Source organism: Pollachius pollachius, assembly GCF_949987615.1.
Source record: "Pollachius pollachius genome assembly, chromosome: 2".
NCBI lineage: Eukaryota > Metazoa > Chordata > Actinopteri > Gadiformes > Gadidae > Pollachius > Pollachius pollachius.
The window spans coordinates 7,503,048-7,524,751 of NC_136935.1; the positions used below are offsets into that span (position 1 = coordinate 7,503,048).

The window sequence follows — 21,704 nt, forward strand, 5'->3', positions numbered from 1 at the left end:
AGGTGGAAGAGGAGGAGAGTGGAGTTTGTGAAGGACGGCCGGAGGGAGGTCTGTGGGGGCCGGGGCCCGCTGGCTGGCTGCAGCGAGGGCAGCTGGCTGCAGTCGCAGTGTGGCCCGCTACTGGGGAGCAGGAGGGACAGGAGGACACCTGGGTGTCGAGATTAGACCCAACGCTCTCCAACCGAAGCCTGGGGGAGCGGCAGCAGACAGCTGCAGAGGAAATCACCTGGCGCCCGCTGGGGGAAAGCAGGAACGGCCAAACATACAGCAGCAGCAGCAGCACCAGGGAAACGTAGAGGAGAGTGTGTGACTGAGACTGGGACTACTGAGAGGTCGTGGGTTCGATCCCCCATGTTCCAACCCACTGCCCGTAGGCCTCCTTGAGCAAGACACCCCGACAACAACCCCTACCTGCTCCTTCTTGATCAGGATTGAATGTAGGTTGCTTTGGAGAGAGTTGATGACTTCATGACACAAATAGAATAGTAACAACAAAACCTCACTGGTTCTTGGACAGTGGAACTCATGGGCACCGATGTACGTAGGGGTCTGTTGTATTTACAGTTATCGCCTCCTGGGAGATTGAAACCACACAGACTTCCGGACCTTTCCTAAACCAGCTGATACTCAACCCATACCCTCAACCCCCCCAGACGTTGTTTAACATTCCCAAATATCTGATGCCATGAAATGGACAAAAAACAGCCTCGACCCCGTGAATTATAGATTAAATCCTCTGCAAGTATTACACTATTAATATCACCTCCTGTCTCCCCTGCCGTCATTAAAGCCCAACCCGTCAGGAGGGCGTCCCCCGAGGGGAGAGAGAGGGACGGGGGTGTCGGGCCGACCGAGAACCGGATGCTCTTCGGAGAGATAGGTGAGTCACCACGCTAATGTCATTTTATGTTCCCTGGACTTTATCTTCATGGAGTTAATTAAACTCATCAGCCGCGATAAGAGGGGTCCACGCATTGATCCATGTGCAAAAACACCTGGGGGATAATGACCTCGGCGGCTATCAAAACACAACAAGACCCATTCATGTCATCCAACTTTCAATGCGTTGTTGTGCTTTAATTGCTTTCTGTGTGGGAGACGGTGGCAGACGACTCTGCCGTTCCCCAGTGGGTGGTGGAGAAATACGATAATATGAAGTTATTGCCCGGGTTCAACTCTGTAGTCAGAAATCTGTCAGTCCTGGTAAATTGACACCTGGTACACGACTGGAGGAATTTCTTGCATTAAATTATGTTCTTTAGTGCGGGGGGTTCAACATGTGCAAAGTACCAGTGAGTACTCACTATTTAGTTAAGTCCTCCACTCAGAACACGCCTTCATCCAGAGAGACTAGCCCAGAGTTTCTACTTTTACACAAGTCAATAAACGAAGGAGAGTTTTATCACTTATCGTAATGCATCGTGCATCGGTACACTGTGAATCCCCCCCCTAATGCCTAAGGGTAGACCGAAGACATGGGGCCAATCATGCCTAGTTTTTTTCGAGCTGAGAGTCTAGAACACGAGAGACCGCCCTCACCTACACCTTCCTGCCATTATGAACAGCAGGTCTCTCGCTCCCGTGGAACTCTGAGTCCACACACTCCCAATCAGCTGCCATGAATCAAGGCTGCAGTCTTTCAAAGCTTTCGACATTTCAAGCACACTCCCTGGCCTGCTCGAGTGCTCTTCGCAGTGTGCAACCGAATGAATATGCACACACACACACACACACACACACACACACACACACACACACACACACACACACACACACACACACACACACACACACACACACACACACACACACACACACACACACACGTTAAGTGGCAGGGAGTGTTTACATGGTTAGACGTCAGACCACGCTATTAGCGCAGAATAAATTGCCGGGGACATAAAAATACCTCCAAAGAACATGCCTTTTAAAAAATGAAATAGTGTACTCCATTCAATGCAAGCTGATTCCAACACGATCAGATTTCACATTCAGCGCACCTATACACTGATTAAACAGGAGCACGTAGGACGGTTCGGGTCAGAGTAACTAATTGCCTAGGTATGCTAATTGTCTAAATACCACTAATACAATCTAAGTGATTGCGTGGGGTGGGGCATGTCAGAGGAGGTGAAGGGCGAGCGGCGGAGCGGCGCGCTCTGACACGCCCCCACATATTATACAGCGGGTGTGCAGTCCCAGTGGCTCCCTTTGTTATAGCTGCACCTCCTTCGCACCACCTCCTCCTCCCCATCACCTCCCCCCCACCCCCTCTTCTCTGCTAGCCTGCGCCGGGCTCCACTCCAGAGGGTCCCAGTGGATCAGAGGCGGGGGTGGGGGGGGGACCGAAGAACCGGAGAAAAGGAGACCAGGTGAACGCAAACACCAAATTAATTCCCCTTGTGCTGAACAGTGCGCACAACACACACGTGCAGACACACACACACACACACAAACACACTTAATGACCTTTAATCAGGACAGGTTCCTGCCTGCCTCAACCTTGATGATACACGCTGCGGAGAAAGGCGAGGAGAAGGGGTAGGGAAGGTGGTGGTGGGAGGGGGTAAAGGAGAGGTGGCAGAGAGGGGAGGGAGTGGAGAAGGAGGAGGAGGTGGACAGGGGCAGGGAGGGGAGGGGAGGAGGTGGAGCAGAGGCACAGGGAGGGGCGGTTGAGGAGGAGGAAGAGGTAAAGAGGGGGAGGAAGAGGGGAGGAGGTGGAAGGGCATGCAAGTTCAGCTATGGAGAAAAACAACTATCAAATTGGTCCAATCCCCTCCTAACACAAACAACCGTAACAGCCCCAGAACCTGTAGTGGCTCCATCTTAGGGACCAGACTAGAGTATGGGAGAAGGAGACAGAGAGGTCAACTGGTGGACGGCTTCATCTCCACCTGGAAGCCGTCCAGCGCCAGCCAGGGGAGAACATTCAGATGTTCAATAGAGCAGAGCAGCTGAGCAAGGATTCAATGGGAGTTTCTCCGGATCGCCCGCTGCTTGTTTTCCGCTCTACTTATCTACACGTCGATACGGACAACGTCTCAAGGAGGAGATCCAGCATTAGGAAAAGAGGAGAAAATGCAGACGCATTCAATCCCACCACCGCGTCGAATAACACCGAGCAGGGCGGAGGGGTTGGACGCAGCGCTCTGTGTGCAGGCGGAGGGGCTGCAGGTCTCAACAAGTGGTTTGGAACACACCCGCACAAATACCCTCACACACACCCATTCGAATAACCTCACACACACACACACACACACCCTGCAGCACCTTTTAATAGATGCCCTGTGACTTTGTGCGCGTGCACACGAGAGAGAGAGAGAGAGAGAGAGAGAGAGAGAGAGAGAGAGAGGAGAGAGAGAGAGAGAGAGAGAGAGAGAGAGAGAGAGAGAGAGAGAGAGAGAGAGAGAGAGAGAGAGAGAGAGAGAGAGAGAGAGAGAGAAACAGAGGGTGTAACAAATCACAAGGACTTCAGATTTTGCAAAGTCGACGAAGTTGAAATGGGAAAGGTGTAGCCGGCCTGCACAGAGGCCTTTAATACAGCCATTACTTATGATTAGGAGTACAAGAAGGAGAGGGGGGGGGCACGGGACAGAGGGGAGAAACCGGGAGGAGGCATTCCCATGGGGGAGGACAGGAATGGCCTAATTGATGCCTCTGAGGCCTGGAGGACATGGGCCTGTCCTCAGAAGATTGGTGGAGGGGGAGATGGGAGGTAGATAGGGAGAGGACATAGGTGGTTGGGAGGGGGGATTGGGTGAGGATAGAGTGGGGAGGACATAGCTGATGGGGGAGATGGGGGAGGAAACAGGTGGTGGAGGAGATGGGAGACTAGATAGGGAGAGGACATAGATGGTTGGGGGGGGGGTGAGGACAGAGTGGGGAGGAAATAGCTGGTGGGAGAGATAGGTATGGGAGATTGGGGATGTGAAAATAAAAAGGGAAGGAGATGAGGGTGAGGAGATGAGATGGGCGGGAAATAAAAGGGGGGGGTGGAGGAAATAGAAAGGGGAAGAAGGTATGGGTGAGAGGATGGGGAGGGAGATCAATTGAAGAGATGGGGGCGAGGGAAACATAGGTCGGGGAGAAGGGTGCTGCTTAGAAAAAAATGTGTATCCCCACCCTGGCCCCCCATCGTGTGGTCGATCACAGCAGACGACAACAGAACTAAAAAGTACTCAAGTACACCCTTCAGCGACCCGGTTTACTGTCTCAGGGGTGCGACTACAGCAGCAGCAGCCAGCTGGCCTCTGGCTACAGCCCTCCACCAGGTACAGAGGTATATAATGAGTCTATCCCTACTACCTCAACAAGCGCATCCTTAGCCCAACAGGCAGGGCCGGGCCCGCGGGCGCCATCTGCTCCTCCTCTGCCTCGCTGCTGATAAACTAACAGCCGTCTCTGCGGGGGGGGGGGGGGGGGGGGGGGGGGGACTCCAGCAGCCCACCTGCTGAAGAAGGCGGCGCCCAAACCCCTCGGCTCGGTCCGAGGACTGCTAATTTGAGGCTTTAAAACAACAACACGGCCGTTTGGATGTACATGAGGAGAAGTATGGCGACCGATTAAGGCGATAATGGGTTGATATAGCGTAGAGAAGACACCAGGTTTCAAACCAGCGATTGGCAAAGCTTTGTTAATCGGATCTCTCTTTGGGTTTGTGTACACCCATGATGGAGATATTCCATTATTTATGTGACTTCATATGCTAAACTACCGGCAATACGGTGATACCATAGTAAACCCTGCCGCTCCGTATTCGACAGCTCCTCGCATGACGACGACCATCTTTATGGCGTCTTTCTTTACAGGCTTTAGAAACGCTGCCACAGATAACCACGAGGATGTCGCGTGCTGCGACACGATATGAGAAAACATAAAAACAGAGAACTTGTCATTATACGAGAGATTAACTCCCAGCCTGAAGATTGTCCTAAAAGTGACAACATCCAGCCAGTAAATGTCAGGCAGCGTTGTAAATCCTGCTCCATGTTCCAGTCCGGAGGAGGTTCAAAGCTCCCCTGTTCCCCTCTCTCTCTCTCAGCTCTCCCTGGAACAACATCCCGCCGGGCAGCCTGGTGCTACGAGGCCTCCGTGGTAGATCAGATATTAACCTGATAATCAACGGCTGATAATCAACACTTGGCAGGAACCGGCCATTAAGAATGAAAGCAGAGGGTCAAGGGTTACAGCCTCGTGCATGTGAGCTGAATCGTCTGTAAAAGTGTACAGAGTTCAAGCTTTACAATACAATAACTGCAACAGATTCAAAAGCGTGTGGTGATTGACACTGCCAGCAGCCACTTGTTGAATAAAAGTCTGCATTGAATCTTAATTTCATGATGTTTGCCGGATGATTTGCGTTTCACACACGCACCGTGCGCCTGCACACAGATCGTAAATAGACACAGGTTTTTGCAGAGGATAAGTTCCTATTTCACATGCTTAACCTGCTACAATGCTTGGGACTTATCAGCGTTCACCTGTTAGTCTCCTGGTTGCCTCACCTCAGGCCAGCCTCTGCATTTACTGTTACAAGAGACAGGTCAAGCACTTCAACTTGTGAAGAGTCCAGCTTAAAAGGCTCAGCCCCACCACACACACACATACAAAGACCTCTCCCCCGTGGCCTGACTCTTAATTATGAGTGGTTATCGCAGCCATCAGTAAAAGGAGGAACCAGGACATCGCACTGGCTCACTGCTAATTGGCTGCTGGGTTTCAGATGGGGCCGGGACTCGCGTGTCTTCAGGGCTTGTGTCCGGAACCCTGTGACCACTCAAAACTCGATCCAGCATAAAGATGCAGAGAGACGGCTGTCAGAACCCCATCCCTTTAAATATATATATACACACACACACACACACACACACACACACACACACACACACACACACACACACACACACACACACACACACACACACACACACACACACACACACACACACACACACACACACACACACACACACACTTTCTGTTTCAGTCCGTCAGACTTCATCGTTAAAGATTATGGGCACACAATCTCAGATGTTGTCAGAAAAGTGTTGGTTCAAGGCTGTTTCAAAATGTGTAGGAGATTAAATATTTAACCTGAATTCAATCATGTAAATTAGCACAAACCATAACGTCCATATTTTCCTGCTTTGCACGGCACACCCCATAGGCTATGTGATTAACTAACCATAATAAAGAGTAGGCCTACAAGTCACATGATGTGAAGGACCTATTTCTGCCCAATTAAATTGTAATCTAATTCCATTCTTGGTGGATTTCATTAAAAAATCCCATTTACAATGAACTACGAACACACAGTCTATCTGTTGGCTACAAGAAAACGGAAAATAATGAATTACACCACCTCAAGGGCAATTCTCCCGAAGAAATATAGAATTACCTCCATACAACATTTCTTATTAAAAGTTTCAACCTAAGAGTATCGTTTGAAGTTCAAGACGGTTGGTCAGGGCTGCACCAGACAATGACGGACGCTTATAAAACAGACTACAGTATGAAACGGTGAAGCGGTTCTTTAAAGGGAGATTCTTAAGTCGTGGCTGCAGGCAGGTGTTGGCGGGGCTCACTACCCAAGTGCCTCAGAGCAAGAGGAGTTGTCACCCGACCTGAATGGAGTTGACTCAAATCTTTTCATCTGTAAAACAACATATTTGACTTATGTAAATGCACACGCAACACGTCGCCCCCAGCCAAGTAAAAGCCCAACGTTGTGGAACAGGTCTCACGTTCCGCCCCCAGCCCAGCCCAGCTGTCAGTCAACCTGCATCGCTTTGTCCAGGAGGAACAAAACACAGGCCAGCTTCATAAAGATTAACACCCAAGGAGGACTTCAGGACTCGGGATGACTAAAGGATTCCACAGTTGAGACGGATCGTTTCTTAATGTTGTATATTTTAATAATTGAGTGCAAAACGCCGACGGGCATCGAACGCTTCCAACCCAATAATCATAAATTAAACCGGAGACAACCCCACCTCACATATCACAGCGGGGCGCATAAACTGATGCATCATATTTACACCTTACAAGACGGGTTGATTATCTATTTGGGGCCGTGGACTGCTCTTAACTGAGCGGATTTTGACCGGTACATACATATGTGAACTATGTTCTGGCACACAGAGTTAAACACGAAGCAGTCCTATGATGTATTGTTCAGGTTAACCGACACTCGGTTACATGGCATGGGACGAAACACATCGGGACGTCGATTCGCATAGGGTCACCGTTTCCAGAGACCACACTGTTCCGCAGAAGGAAAATCAATTAGGGTCTATTAGTTAATGAAGCTGTGGGATGCACCACTGATCGACTGATCAGATCAAAGTATCGATCACACACAGGCAGAGAGTTGCGGCTGGTGCTCTACGTGCCATCACACACACACACACACACACACACACACACACACACACACACACACACCACAGCCGACCCATCTGGTTCAGACCAGACCCCTGAATCAGACCCGACCCCTGAATCGGACACAACAACAATAACACAAAGGCTGGGGGTCTCCATCGGACCACCAGACATTGCCACATCGCACACAACGCCCGGGATGTCTGCAAGGAGACTCCCGGTTCAATCCAGAGTGATGTGCGGTGATGTGAACGCCATCAAGGACCATAACAGTCCCACACAAGTCTCCTCCAAGTCCCCCAGCCAGGCTTCACACGCCAGAGAGTTTCTCCCCTCTTGAGTCCCCGGCTCGGTCCCCCCCGCTCGGTCCCCCCCGCTCGGTCCCCGCATCTCGGTCTCCAGTCAGTCCCCAGACCCGCTCGGTCCCCTATCGGGTTCCCGCTCCCCTGTCCCCGGTCCCCCGGCTCGGTCCCCGCTCCCCCACCTTAGAATGTCAGCGGACCCCCGGTCCAGTAGGGGGTTAGCGGGGGCTAATAGAGAGCTGCTAATCAACTAGACCCAGGACCCCGTACCCAGCACCCAGAAACAAAAGACCTCACCCACCATCCCCCTGGTCCCCGGTGTCTGTCCCCGTATCGGTGGGTCGGTCCGGGGTCGTACTCACTAGGCCGTCGACGGACCGCGGACGGCGCGGCGGGGTCCGCACGGAGGAGCCCGGAGTTAAGTCGGGGCTAACTCCGCTAGCAGGTAGCCGCTACGTTAGCCCTTACGGTACTACCAGGACGGAAACATGTTTAAGTTGAATTCCCGTTCGCGGAGGTGGAGGGGTAAAAAGCATAGGAATATAGAGTCCACGTACCGATGAGGAGAAGTTAGTACCGGTCGGAGTGGAGGCGGCGGAGAGCTCGGTGAGGCGGGGAGAAGAAAGTGAAGTTCAGCGCATCGCTCACCGATCCGCCATCTTCGTGATCTGCGATCGACGTGTCTGGTCTGAATCCCCCGGAGCGAGCCAAATCAGTCTGGTCCGTCCCTTAACTTAACTTATGAACCACATTTTTAAGTATTAAAGTAAAGCCTGTGGTTTATTCCTGTTGTCCTCTCTCCCTCTCTCTCTCTCTGACCGATACATTAAGAATCATTGTCCTTGAAACATTTCATGAAGTCAATGCACCCAACAATCCATGTTCATTCTAATAAAATGTACTTTAATTAACACATTTGGCAGTATATCATAATGGCTAATTTTAGCATCACCACCGTCCCAAGAGGGACAGACCCATTCAGCTGATGAAGTGTACTTCGTTAACCAGTCTGTCTCCTCTATTGTAGACCAGTCCTACTATGGTAGGGAATGTCGATTGCTGCGGGTGGTATCTGTGCATACAAACACAAACGGACATATAATGTCCAGACAACGCAAACTATTTCGATTTTAAGTTTTCCGATGCGTTTCTCCCGTAACGCATCGGGATGACAATGTATGTAGTCGTCCAGCAGTGATTTAAAAAGATAACAAGTAAACAATGGACTCAGTAATGAACTCAATGAATGATAGCTGGGCGCCCTCTGGTGGCGACGCATTCAACCTACAGGTGTTAACGTTATAAAGGCCTGGAATGAGTAGTCCATTTCCACCCCAAAGCTGTACAGAGAGGACAGCTGCATGGCACCCCCCCCACCCACAACTAATGACCTTTAATCAGGACAGGTTCCTGCCCACCACAACCTTGATGTCACTCACTGCAGAGGGAGGAGAGGAGACGGGAGGAGGTGGGGAGAGGGGAGGTGGAGAAGAGGGGAGGAGGACACACCCTTCACTGCTACAAACCCTTAACGTTAATTTTATAACAAAAAATCATAAAGAGAAGTGCCTCCAGAGTATAGTTATGACCATTCACACTCCTCCTGGACTATCTCAATCGGGCAGGTTCTTACTAAGGAAAGACAAACAGCCTTTTAATATCTCCCCAGGAATGGACAGCAGCACACAGACAATGTTTTAAATCGTCTTTATTAAGTAAACTCTACATTTTTAGTATTGCTTTCATCCACTCTTTTTTTTAACTCTAAATCACAACTTCCTGCAAATCTGCACAGTTTATATATATTTATATATAACGTCTTTCTTATGTTGTTTTTTTAGCCTTTTTTTTTTTTCTTCAATTAAGCTACACTTGAGGAATACAAAAATATCACAGTACATTTCTCTACTAAGTCCCTCCTTTCTCCCCCCCAACTCCCCGCGAGGCTGTGGGCACCGTTAACGGTGGCGGTGGGAGGGTGTTGCCAGGGCAACGTGTCCTGGGACAGCGATGGAGATAGAAGACCGCAAACTCAACGAAGGAGGAGGTGTGTGTGTGTGTGGGGGGGGGGGGGGGGGGGGGGGGGGGGGGGGGGGGGGGGGGGGGGGGGCTCCGCCAGCACCAGTAAAAGCCCTCGGGTCGAAGGGGCACGAAACCGTGCTGGTCACCACGGCGACGGACAACGTCTTTCACGTCCCAACAACACTGCGGCGCAGCTCGTAGCTTTGGCCTTAGTTTAGCATCTCGGCGCCACCTCCACTGACCATTGGGAACGTGGGAGGGTGCGCGCTCAGTCAGAGGCCGGGGGAGAGAAACACTGATCGTCCAACGCACGGCTTCCTCCGTGCGTTCCTCGCCCTCCTGCTCCTTAGACGGCCTCAATCGCGGAGCGGGAGGGACAAACGAAAAGAAAACAAACACACTCGAGGCGTTTTTAATCTCTGTGTACGTGTGAAATTATATACAAAATATCAAAAAAGTAAAGAAAGCAAAAAGCCGAAAACGTTGGCGAAACCTCCCCTCTCCTACACACACACCAGCCCCGCCCGTCCTCTTCTGGGCTTGTGTTGGAACTCCTACATCCTGTCAGCTCAACAGGATGGCCGCGTTCTATCATTCCTCTCCTAAACCGCAGGATGGAACTAATCTGTGGTGTCGTGACGTAGTTCTTCGGGGTCGGACTGGAGGTCAGAGGTCAGAGGCATGAGGTCAGAGGCCAGCGTGTGACCGTCCAGGGGTCTTGCGGTGGACGGAGGAATGTCGCAGTATTTAAACTCAGTCGGTGGCCTCCTTGAAAAAGGAAGAAACAAACGCAGTGTTGTCCTGACGACGAAGACCCGCCCTCAAGGAAGTGATGACGAAGCCCCGCCCCTACAGGAACTGGAGGCGGTCGGAGAAGGTGGGGGGGGGGGGGGGGGGGTGCCTTAGTAGTAGAGGAGGTTTACACAAACTTGAACAATGATTGAACAATGAATACAGACGGAAAGGTAATACGTGTAAGTGAACACAAAGTCTGGACGAAGTGAAATCAAACATCCAACCCCCTGCTGCCTCGTGCACGCACACACACACACATTTCTTTTTATACCAAAAGGAAGTCTTGTGGAGTCAAGGACTTTAGGAAGTTGATTGTGCTGCATGTGAGTGTGTATGTGTATGTGTGCGTATGTGTGTGTGTTCGATGTGTCTATGTGTGAGAGAGAGGAGGTGAGGGAGGGTCTTCCGTCCCCATGCACCCCAGAGTACGATGCAGAACATCCAAGCAGGAGACGTCAGACGCTGGCTAAGGACCTTGGGGTGAGGCCCCTTAAAAACATCCCCCATAATCATGTCCCTCTCCCCCAGGCGAGTCTTCAGCACCTCCGGCCTAAAGCGGAGCTCCAGTCTGGGGGAGGACAGTGGCTCATCACCAGTAGAATACAGAGCTCCAGTCATGGGGGACAAATTAGCCATCTCAAGCCTGAGATGGAGCTCCAGTCGTGGAGAGATGGTGGCTGTCCCCAAGGAGTTGCAGAGCTTCAGTCATCAGGGAGAAGGTAGCCAGCTTCAGCCTGACATGAAGCTCAAGTCATGGGGGAGAAAGTGGCCATCATCGCGGAGCCCCGGTATTGGAGGGAGAACGGGTCCATCTCCACCCAGGGAAAGAACTCCATTCAGGGGGAGATGTGTAGGTCTCCATCCGGTGACGCAGCTCCATTCCTGGGTAAAAGGTCGCTCTACCCAGGGGGGTGCAGAGCTCCAGTCAGGGAGGGGGGGGAAAGGGTTCCATCTCCTCCCAAAGACAGCGCTCCATTCAAGGGGGAAGAAGGTGGCCATCTCCAGCCTGGATCAGAGCTCCAGTCAAGGGGGTGGGATGGGGGGGGGGGAGGGGAGAAGGGCTCAGACTCCACCCAGACACAGAGCTCCATTCAGGGGGAGAAGGTGGCCATCTCCAGCCTGAGCTGGAGCTCCAGTCATGGGGAGAAGGTGGCCATCTCCAGGGAGATGCGCTGCCACAGCTCCTTGGTCTGCTTGCCCCTCTTGAGGTTCTGCAGGACGTCGTTGAACTGCATCATGCCCACCGGCGTCAGGCAGAAGGCCCCCCTGGCGCTGCGGATGATGTTGACGAAGTCATCGTAGTCGGCCGGCGTCAGGTGGATGAGCCGGTGGTGGATGTACTGCAGAGGGGGACGGAGAAGGTCAAGTTTAGCTACAGTTACAGTCTCAATACTGTAAGACGAGCAGGGGTTCTCAAACTATGGCTCGGGGGCAGCAACGGGCTGGAGGGCCTCGGCCGCTGTGCCGCATTCCAAAGTAAAATAATGTTGCTATTTTATTAATGACTGTTTGAGGTGACGCTTCATGTTTGTTGATATGTGCGTTGAATACTTTGACCCGTCTGACCACAGCCAACAAATCACCAGTCACTCACATCACTTATTTAAAGCTGACCCACATTATATTTTGACATTCATGTAATGGCAGTTAAAGTTGTGTATTTATTCAGGACTATTTATAGAGCTCTGAGTGGCCCAGGGGGCAGAGCTCAGCACTACTGGGCCCGGGCTTTGAGGAATAACTCCCAAGAGCCATGGACGTTAGGGGTGTGATGGGTGCTGAGTGGGCAGAACGGTCGCACAAAACCAGCAAAGACACTGTATTTGAATTGAGTTAGAAAACAGTCGATTAGTAATGAGCTCGTCTGATTACTGTTGTAGAGTGCCAGCAGGGCCACAGTGTCTTCATTTCTACATCATTATTACAGCTGTAGTAGAGACTGAATGTATTCCTGGCAGGGTCTCAGAAAAACAAGCCTGGCCCTGAACTATGGCCAACTAGCTCAGCTGAACACACAGCTGGACTTCCACTGGAATGGAAGGCTTTGCATACCTTGATCCAGAGTTGGAAGGTTAAACAGCGTTTAGTGTTATCTAATGTCCCCTAACCATCCATTGCCTGCTACTACTGAAGGCTGTAAAGTAACACCGAGCTGTCTGTTCGTGTAACACCAGCAGACTTTGTATTCCGTTGCATTTTCCATGCTCTCATTTCCTCAGCCAGGCACTCAAAGCAGGGCTGACTGGTGGTCCCAGCCTGAGTTAAGATGGTTCAGAGAGCCTGAGGTTCAGATTAGAACACCGGCAGCATGAAAGGCTCTCAAAGCGCATTATTCAAACACAGATTAATGCAACTTCAACAACGGCAGAACTAAGAGCTGAAGAGGCACTTGAGAATAGCAAGGGAGGAATGAACCGCCACATCCATGACACTATACTATATTATATATTATACTATATAATAACAATTCATAAACAACACTACTCTACTATATTATACCCATTCATAAACAAGACTACTATACTATAGTGTAACACTAACCGAGACTACCATACTGGATTATATCATACCCATTCATGAACAAGACTAATACTATACTTTAATATACCCATTCATAAACAAGACTACTAAACTAGATTATATTGTACTATACTACATTATACACATTCATAAACAAGATTAATACTTTGTGCTTTCAGCTTTAATTATATTTGCTTTGAAATGTATTCATCTGAAATTAAAATATTCTTGTGTGGTGCTTTCAGAAAGTTGCTTTTGTTTGGTCAAGGAAAACCTGGTCATTGTTGTGTTTGACAATATTGTTCGCGTTGGATTTGTAGCGCATTGATTAAGAATTGGCTGCCTTTTCAAAAGGCAGCGTTAGGTTATTAAAAAGTGATTGAAGGCAGGAGAAATGTTATTATGAAACACTGACGATGAAAACATTCTCCCTGTAGTGTTTGCGGTTTTCTAATTCTATCCATGTTACATTGACACCCTGCATTACAGTCAACCACAAAGTGACTGGGCAGTCACAGATTGCAAAGCGCTGGTAAAGTCCTGCCCTAACGTCCACAGGGTTAGGGTTAGCATGCACAACAGAGACAGACACACACACACACACACACACACACACACACACACAAAAGTAGTAGCTAGGGATTTTGGCTCCAGGCCAAAAGGTGCTGTGTTCAATCCTTCACAGTCTAACCCCTACCTGCTCCTTAATCCCCTGTCTCTGTAAAACAGACACCAAATCAACAGACACCAAATCAACAGACACCGAGCTGAAGCAGTCTGCTGAGAGCCCTTCATAGTAGCATCAGCGCTACGTCCTATGAATGTGTAACCGCGCAGGAGAACACGCACCGGGCGAGCTGCTCCTCTAGGGTTCCCTCGTCTGGTGTTTGGCCCCGGCAGTCCTCTGGGGGGGGGGGGGGAAGCGTGAGGACGGACGGCATATGGGCCTGGCCCTCCCCTCCGCTGGCTCTGGGCGGGGGGGGGCGTGACGAGGCCCAGATGCCTCCTCTCATTAGCCGGGCAGCCTCAGCGTTCTGGACCAGACGGGCCGCGCTCAGGCAGAGCTAACCTCATTTATGGAGAGAGAGTCACGTCCCCCTGGAGGAGGGGGAACGCTCAGCCCCGGGGAGGGGGCTTTAGAGAGTCGGACCGCAGCACGGAGGACGACGGAGTAGCACACGCACAACAGAGAAACACGCACACACAACCGAGTAATACACGAACACACCAGAGTAACACACACACACAGACACATAACAGAGTAGCACGCGCACACACAACAGAGTAACACACACGCACAACAGAGTAACACACACACACACACACACACAAATAGATTAGCACGCGCACACACAACAGAGTAACACACAAGCACAACAGAGTAACAAACACAGACACACAATAGGGTAACACACACAGACACACACGCACACAAGAGTAACACACACACACCAGAGTAACACGCACACACCAGAGTAACACACACACCAGAGTAACACACGCACAACAGAGAAACACACGCACAACAGAGAAACACGCACAACAAGAATACACGCACGACAGAATGACAGAGGAGCTCAGAACTAATTTCTAATTTCCTTTTGTGTGGTAGCAAACTACCACACACAAACACACAACACTATTGTCGTCGTGCAGACGCGTGGAACAGAGGCAGAAGAGCAGCTTGCAGGCTGACATCCTCGGTGTGTCGGGATGTGGAGAAAGGTTGAAGTGAATCGGTTTTGAACGATAATTACCATATTTTTAACTTCCAGAGCTACAAATGGAGTCTGGCGCAGGCCGAGAGGCGGAGGGTGATGCAAGCGAGGGAAAGGTAGATGCGGGCGGGATGGAGAGAAGCATCCCAATGACGTTCCAGCCTCCAGACCGATTAGAGGTTCATTCATTCCTTCCCCCTCGCTACTCCACGGTTCCACGCATGGATGTCAAATATTAGACAAAATAATGAAACTGCAAGACGTTGTTTGTCCCGTAGGCAGCGGGCCCCTTGATGCTTTGATTCCCCTCTACCTTTCCTCTCGCAGCAGTGCTGATCTAATCCAGAGTTATGTTACACCGTAGTGCCGTACCAGTGATGTCATCTTTATGGTGCACATGCACCATACAGGGGTGTTCATGTGCTTGTGCGCGCACGTGCACTGACGGCACCCACTCACACGTGCGTGTGTTACCTGCAGGTAGGCCTGCTTACAGGTGTGTGTGTGTGTTTGTGTGTGTGTTTGTTTGTGTGAGTGTGTGGGTGTGTGTGTTTACCTGCAGGTAGGCCTGCTTACAGGTGTGTGTGTGTGTGTGTGTGTGTGTGTGTGTGTGTGTGTGTGTGTGTGTGTGTGTGTGTGTGTGTGTGTTTGTGTGTGTGTTTGTGTGTGGGTGTGTGTGTTTACCTGCAGGTAGGCCTGCTTACAGGTGTGTGTGTGTTTGTGTGAGTGTGTGTCTACCTGCAGGTAGGCCTGCTGACAGGTGTGTGTGTGTGTTTTTGTGAGTGTGTGTGTGTTTACCTGCAGGTAGGCCTGCTTACAGGTGTGTGTGTTTGTGTGAGTGTGTGTCTGTGTGTCTACCTGCAGGTAGACCTGCTGACAGGTGTGTGTGTGTTTTTGTGAGTGTGTGTGTTTACCTGCAGGTAGGCCTGCTTACAGGTGTGTGTGTGTTTGTGTGAGTGTGTGTCTGTCTACCTGCAGGTAGGCCTGCTGACAGGTGTGTGTGTGTTTGTGTGAGTGTATGTCTGTGTGTCTACCTGCAGGTAGGCCTGCTGACAGCGCTGCACCAGCTGGTGGAAGGCGGGCATGCGCAGGTGTGCGTGGATGTGGACGGGGTTGAGCCGCTGCAGGGCGTCCATGATGATCTCCTGCAGGACGAAGGGGCTCAGGACCCCCTTCACCGCGCCCACGCAGAACTGGTACACGTAGTTCACCCCTGGAACACACGCAAAACACACAAAGCCTTGTTCATGACACGCTCACAGACACAGCCCTTACACAGGTGAAGCAACGCATAGAATGTGTAAACATTGAATCGATCACAGCGCCAATCAGAAGACCAATTAAGATCATTGATTAAGATGTCTGATACGTTTCCCGTCGAGGTTTGATAAGGTAGGGTCTCAAGTGAATGCAAATTACGCTCGATGAACAAATGAATGAATTAAAGAATTAGTGAGTAGATGAATGAATGAGTGAGCAGTTCTGAACATGGTCCTGGGGTCCTGGCCGACCTACTCTTCGTGAATGAATGAATCAATGAGTAGTTGTGAACATGAACTCGGCGTCCCGACCCACCTAGCCGCGCAGCCAGCCCCAGCAGCCACTTCACGTCCTCGGTGTAGGGGGGGCTTCGGGAGAAGTTGTTGGGGTGGTCGTTGTGAGCCCGCCGCCCCAGCATCTCCAGAGCCAGCATGCCTACACACACACATAACTGGTAAATGGACTGCGATTATACAGTGCCTTCCTACCCAGTGGCCACTGGAAAGTGGCCACTGGGTAGGAACTGAATATTGCCAAATATTCACCCATTCATGCACACATTCACACATTCACTCAGCGACGGCGGTGTCAGCCATGCAAGGCGACAGCCAACTCGTCGGGAGCAGTCAGGGTGAGGTGCCTTGCTCAGGGACACCTGGACACTCACTCACACTAGGAGGAGCCGGGGTTCGAACCAGCAACCTTCCGGTTACCAGCCGACCCGCTCTACCTCCTGAGCCACATGCCGACCCAAAGAAGTGTGTATTCCGAGTCACATGATCAGTCGCATGACGACAGTCACATGACACGTGCGCTGGTTCCGCGTACCAACTCTGTAGGCGGAGTGCAGGTAGTGCAGGCCCTGCTGGCTGATTGGCTGGCTGTGCTGCTCGTCATCCGGGGGGAGGGGCTGGCTGTTGACCATGGGGGCGGGCTGGGAGGCCAGGGCGGGCATGGCGGCCAGAGACGCGGCCTGCATGGCCTGGATGGTGGAGCCCGCGTGGATGCCACCTACTGGGAGGGAATAAAAGGATCCTGATAACCACACGGTACAAGTGTTAAGAGCAGAGCAAGGGACAAACACAGTACATCCTGGGTGAAGATGGTGACGTACCACCGTACAACACAACTATAGCGCACGCACGCACGCACGCACGCACGCACGCACACACACACACGCACGCACACGCACGCGCGCACACACACACACAGTACATCCTGGATGAAGATAGTGACACACCACCGGACAACACACCCTTAGATACATTCAGACCTAGAGTACGATACACACACTGTCCTGAACATACCAGTATCACGCACGCATTACCCACTGTCCGAAGGTACAACATATACACACCATGGTACAATCCAATATGCACCATCAAAATATAAAATATATAATATATACCACATGGTACAATACGATTCTGTTTAACCATTCACTTATCTTGGTACTATTTCAATCTTGGGTCATTCTAATAATAGTAACTGTAGTACAATGCAGCAGATCACATAGTACAGTTCAACCCATCCTGTCCTGAGACAGGATGTCTTGTACTGTACAGTCTTTATCAGGGATATGCCTGATCGCCCTGAAAACGATGTTTTCATTAATACAGGCGTTTGTTTTCGCTCTCTGAAGGCGGCTGCACACTTCCTAGCGAGGCAGACCGGCTGTCAATCATTGAGTTAATGCACACTGTGTGGCTGCGCAGAGGTTTTCCTCCTCTAGATGCATTTATCACAACACACACACACACACACACACACACACACACACACACACACACACGTAAAAAACAAATCAATGCACCTCCGTCAATGTGAGGAAAAAGAAACGCTCCACTAGTGAGGAGAAAACCTCTCTCACATTAGGAAAACGCACACGTCTGACTTCATTATCCACACACACATCTGACATCCTTATCAACACACACACATCTGACTTCATTATCGACACACATCTGGCTTCATTATCAGCACACCCATCTGACTTCAGTATCAGCACACACATCTGACATCATTAAGAAAATTGGCATAAGCCGAAGATGTTGGCACTCACTCAAATTAACACAATTACAATCAACTAAAACGACAATCAACATTAAGTTACCCATGCGCACACACATAAACTCTTCAGACACACACACACACATCTAACCTGCCACGGTGGTGCCCATGGGCATACCGGTCTCAGTGTGGTAGGGGTGGACCGCGATCTGGGTCATGGACGGAACCTGCACCCCGGGGAAGGTGACGGCGGTGGTGGCCATGGGCGGGTGGGGGCCTGTGGCCACGGAGAAGGGGTACTGCGCCCCGATGAAGGCCGGGTGCATGCCCTGGGGAGGACCACACAGACAGCGGGTCAGCAACACAACACAGGGGCCTGAGGGGGGGGACATGGGGGCCCCACATCAGTGCTCCTCATAGGCCGACACCAGCACAATGGCTCTACCTGGGACCCCATGTCTTGACGTTTGAGTTCTCTTTGGTTTATTGATCCGGTTTATGTATAGTAATTATTTATTTTTGCATGATTGTACAAAAATGAGTCTATACTCCTAACAGGCCTTTCACACATGAACCGAAAGTCTGAACTTCTCTGCGTCATCGGCTGTATGTGTGAACAAGAACGACTGACGGCGCCCCTCCGGAGACAAATCTACCAGGGCCCAAGAATTCCCGACAAGCGAACGGGCGTGTTGCTGACGTTGACCTCTCTATCGTACGACTGACACAGAACTGGGAGCACAGAGCGTAGCTGCTGGGTACGCATCTCCTCCGGCCTGTACTGTCAGCTTTACGGAGTGGGTTGGCTGGACCCTCATCCCCGTCCATCTCCAATATTTGTGAACACGTCTGACGCGGCTCATCCCCTGTTGTGTGCTGCATGAGTGAAAGGGCGACTGCTGATCATCTCCGTACACGATTCTCCAGAGTTGATGAAGTCATGTGAGTAGCGTGCTGACTGATCTGTGGATCATTCTATCTTCTGTGGGTTTTAGAACCCGTACACCCATGAATTATATACAAATATCTCTGGTTGAATGGAGAGACCTGTGTTTACACTCCCCCTAAGATACTGGCGGGGAAACATGTATTGATTCGGAAAACCCAGGTAGCCGAATGGAAACCGTACGAACGGTCTCACTAATCACTGAGAGAAACATCAGCACGCCCTCGACTAACAAGCACCGTACTCCCTGCGTTACAAGGACGAGCTCCACCAAAGTGAATAACTTCTACGGCTCTTTCCTGAACACGGTGATGATTTATTTCAGTCTCCCTGCACTCTCCTAGCTGCTGTCAGTCAAAGTGTCGGCACGCCAGCTGGTCCCATGGGTACTGCGGCGAGAGCACTTTGGAGACACAATAGGATTTGTCTGAACCAGACGACTGAATACTAATCGGCAAGCGCGCATTCTGCCACTCAGACTGAAGGAGGCACACTTTAAACATGCTTCTATCAGTCCATACAGACCCCTCCTTATTGGTATGTTCCACAACACCTCATCACAACGAGGGTGCATCCTGCAGGAGTTATATTGTAGAAGTATACACGCGTTAAGAATAGAGACCATTGGTTTAACTTTGGTTTCCATCAAAAGAGGAACACTGTGCTCGACACTCAAGGAGCTGAACCATGAGGACTGGTCCATGAATGACATTGTTTGATAATACACCCCCTTCTCTGTCAGAAACCCTCCGCTGAACCCCATCTGCAACAGATCAGGCAGACCGAGAAAAACCTGACAAACATGGTGGCCGAGTCTCACTCGACCACAGAGTGGTTGATTTGTGGTAGCTATTGGAGATGTTCCCACTACCGCAAATATGTATACAATATTGATTACACTTCACACAGATTTTCTGCTGAGCGATTCAATGTAAATGTACTGTAATGTAGCATAATGTAGATGTAATGTACATTAACGTACTTTAGTGTAGATGTAATGTACTGTAACATACTGTATTGTAACGTAATGTAATTTACCGTAATATGCTGTAGTGTAGATGGACGGAGGGAGAGAGACATACAGCTAGGCCCACCTGGGGGTAACATACTATATCATACTGTAGTGTACTGTAACAGTGTATTGTACTGTAACATACAGTAGTGTACTGTAACACAGTGTATTGTACTGTAACATACAGTAGTGTACTGTAACATAGTGTATTGTACTGTAACATACAGTAGTGTACTTTTACATAGTGTATTGTACTGTAACATAGTGTATTGTACTGTAACATAGTGTATTGTACTGTAACATACAGTAGTGTACTTTTACATAGTGTATTGTACTGTAACATAGTGTATTGTACTATAACATACTGTAGTGTACTGTAACATACTGTTATGTACTGTAACATGGTGTACTGTACAGTAGTATAAATGGACATAGGGAGAGAGACATACAGCTAGGCCAACCAGGGGGTAACATACTATAACATACTGTAGTGTACGGTAACATAGTGTACTGTACTGTAACATAGTGTACTGTACTGTAACATAGTGTACTGTACTGTAACATACAGTAGTGTACTGTAACATACTGTATTGTACTGTAACATACAGTAGTGTACTGTAACATACGGTAGTGTACTGTAACACAGTGTATTGTACTGTAACATACAGTAGTGTACTGTAACATACAGTAGTGTACTGTAACATACTGTATTGTACTGTAACATACAGTAGTGTACTGTAACATACGGTAGTGTACTGTAACACTGTGTATTGTACTGTAACATACAGTAGTGTACTGTAACATAGTGTATTGTACTGTAACATAGTGTATTGTACTGTAACATACAGTAGTGTACTGTAACATAGTGTATTGTACTGTAACATAGTGTACTGTACTGTAACATACAGTAGTGTACTGTAACATAGTGTATTGTACTGTAACATAGTGTACTGTACTGTAACATACAGTAGTGTTCTGTAACATACAGTATTGCACTGTAACATACAGTAGTGTACTGTAGATGGACGGAGAGGGAGAGGGAGACATACAGCAAGGCCCACCTGGGGGTAGGCGGGTCCGGCCACAGGGTACACGGTGGGCCGAGGGACCTGCTGCAGGGGGTGTCCCAGGTACTGGGGGGTGCAGACGGTGGGCAGGTGGGCCTGGATGGTGGTGTAGGGGTGCAGGCCGGGCCCGTGGGGGTGGGCCATGGCCTGGCCCGGCAGCGGGTGCGACTGGTAGATGGTGGAGCCCACCGAGATCACCGGCACCACCGCCGCCGCCGTCACCGTGGCCGTCACCGCGGTAACGCCCGGGGACTCGCCCATGACCCCGCCGCCGTCCAGCAGGCCGCAGTGGGAGTCGGGGGGTCTGCGGCCGGCGCCGCCGTTAGCCCCGCAGCGCCCAACCCCCTCCCTCTGCTGCCCCGCCCCCCCGCCGACGGACTGCTCGTACAGCCAGTACCACTGGTGGGCCACCTCGAACAGCACCTCCGGGTAGACCCCGCCCCCCTTGGCTGCCTCCTCCACCGCCATGCAGGCCTTCTCCAGCATGGTGTTGTCCTGCAGAGAGAGAGAGAGACACACACACACACACACACACACGCAGAGAGAAACACGTCAGGTAGACTGCATGATAATTGCCAGTAACATCGGTAGATCCCGATGTATTTAAAATCCCCTATTGGGGATCAACCAAACGATTGCTAAATAGACTGATGGGTGATTGATTGAATACAT

The 21,704-nt window shown here is 50.4% G+C and overlaps 2 protein-coding genes across 8 annotated transcripts in view; both read right to left on the reverse strand.

Annotated features, from left to right (window-relative positions):
• Positions 1-8,346, reverse strand: part of ndst2a (N-deacetylase/N-sulfotransferase (heparan glucosaminyl) 2a) — a 76,124-nt gene extending 67,778 nt beyond the window's left edge. Inside the window, exon 1 of the mRNA XM_079729679.1 lies at positions 8,240-8,346. The gene's annotated coding sequence lies outside the window, so the exon portion shown is untranslated. The remainder of the gene's footprint in view (positions 1-8,239) is intronic.
• Positions 8,347-9,396: 1,050 nt separating this feature from the next.
• The window catches only part of zswim8 (zinc finger, SWIM-type containing 8), a 39,806-nt gene continuing 27,498 nt past the window's right edge, over positions 9,397-21,704 (reverse strand). For 2 of the 7 annotated variants that reach the window (XM_079729986.1, XM_079729984.1), the window contains exons 21-26: positions 21,027-21,527; positions 18,159-18,336; positions 16,826-17,011; positions 16,313-16,432; positions 15,772-15,950; positions 9,397-11,839 (exon numbers count right to left, since the gene is read on the reverse strand). In XM_079729986.1, coding sequence (XP_079586112.1) covers positions 11,636-11,839; positions 15,772-15,950; positions 16,313-16,432; positions 16,826-17,011; positions 18,159-18,336; positions 21,027-21,527 — 1,368 coding nt within the window. In that variant the 3' untranslated portion in view covers positions 9,397-11,635. Of the gene's footprint in view, positions 11,840-15,771; positions 15,951-16,312; positions 16,433-16,825; positions 17,033-18,158; positions 18,337-21,014; positions 21,528-21,704 lie in introns of all 7 variants that reach the window. The other 5 variants (XM_079729985.1, XM_079729983.1, XM_079729981.1 and 2 more) reach the window with 3 other exon arrangements.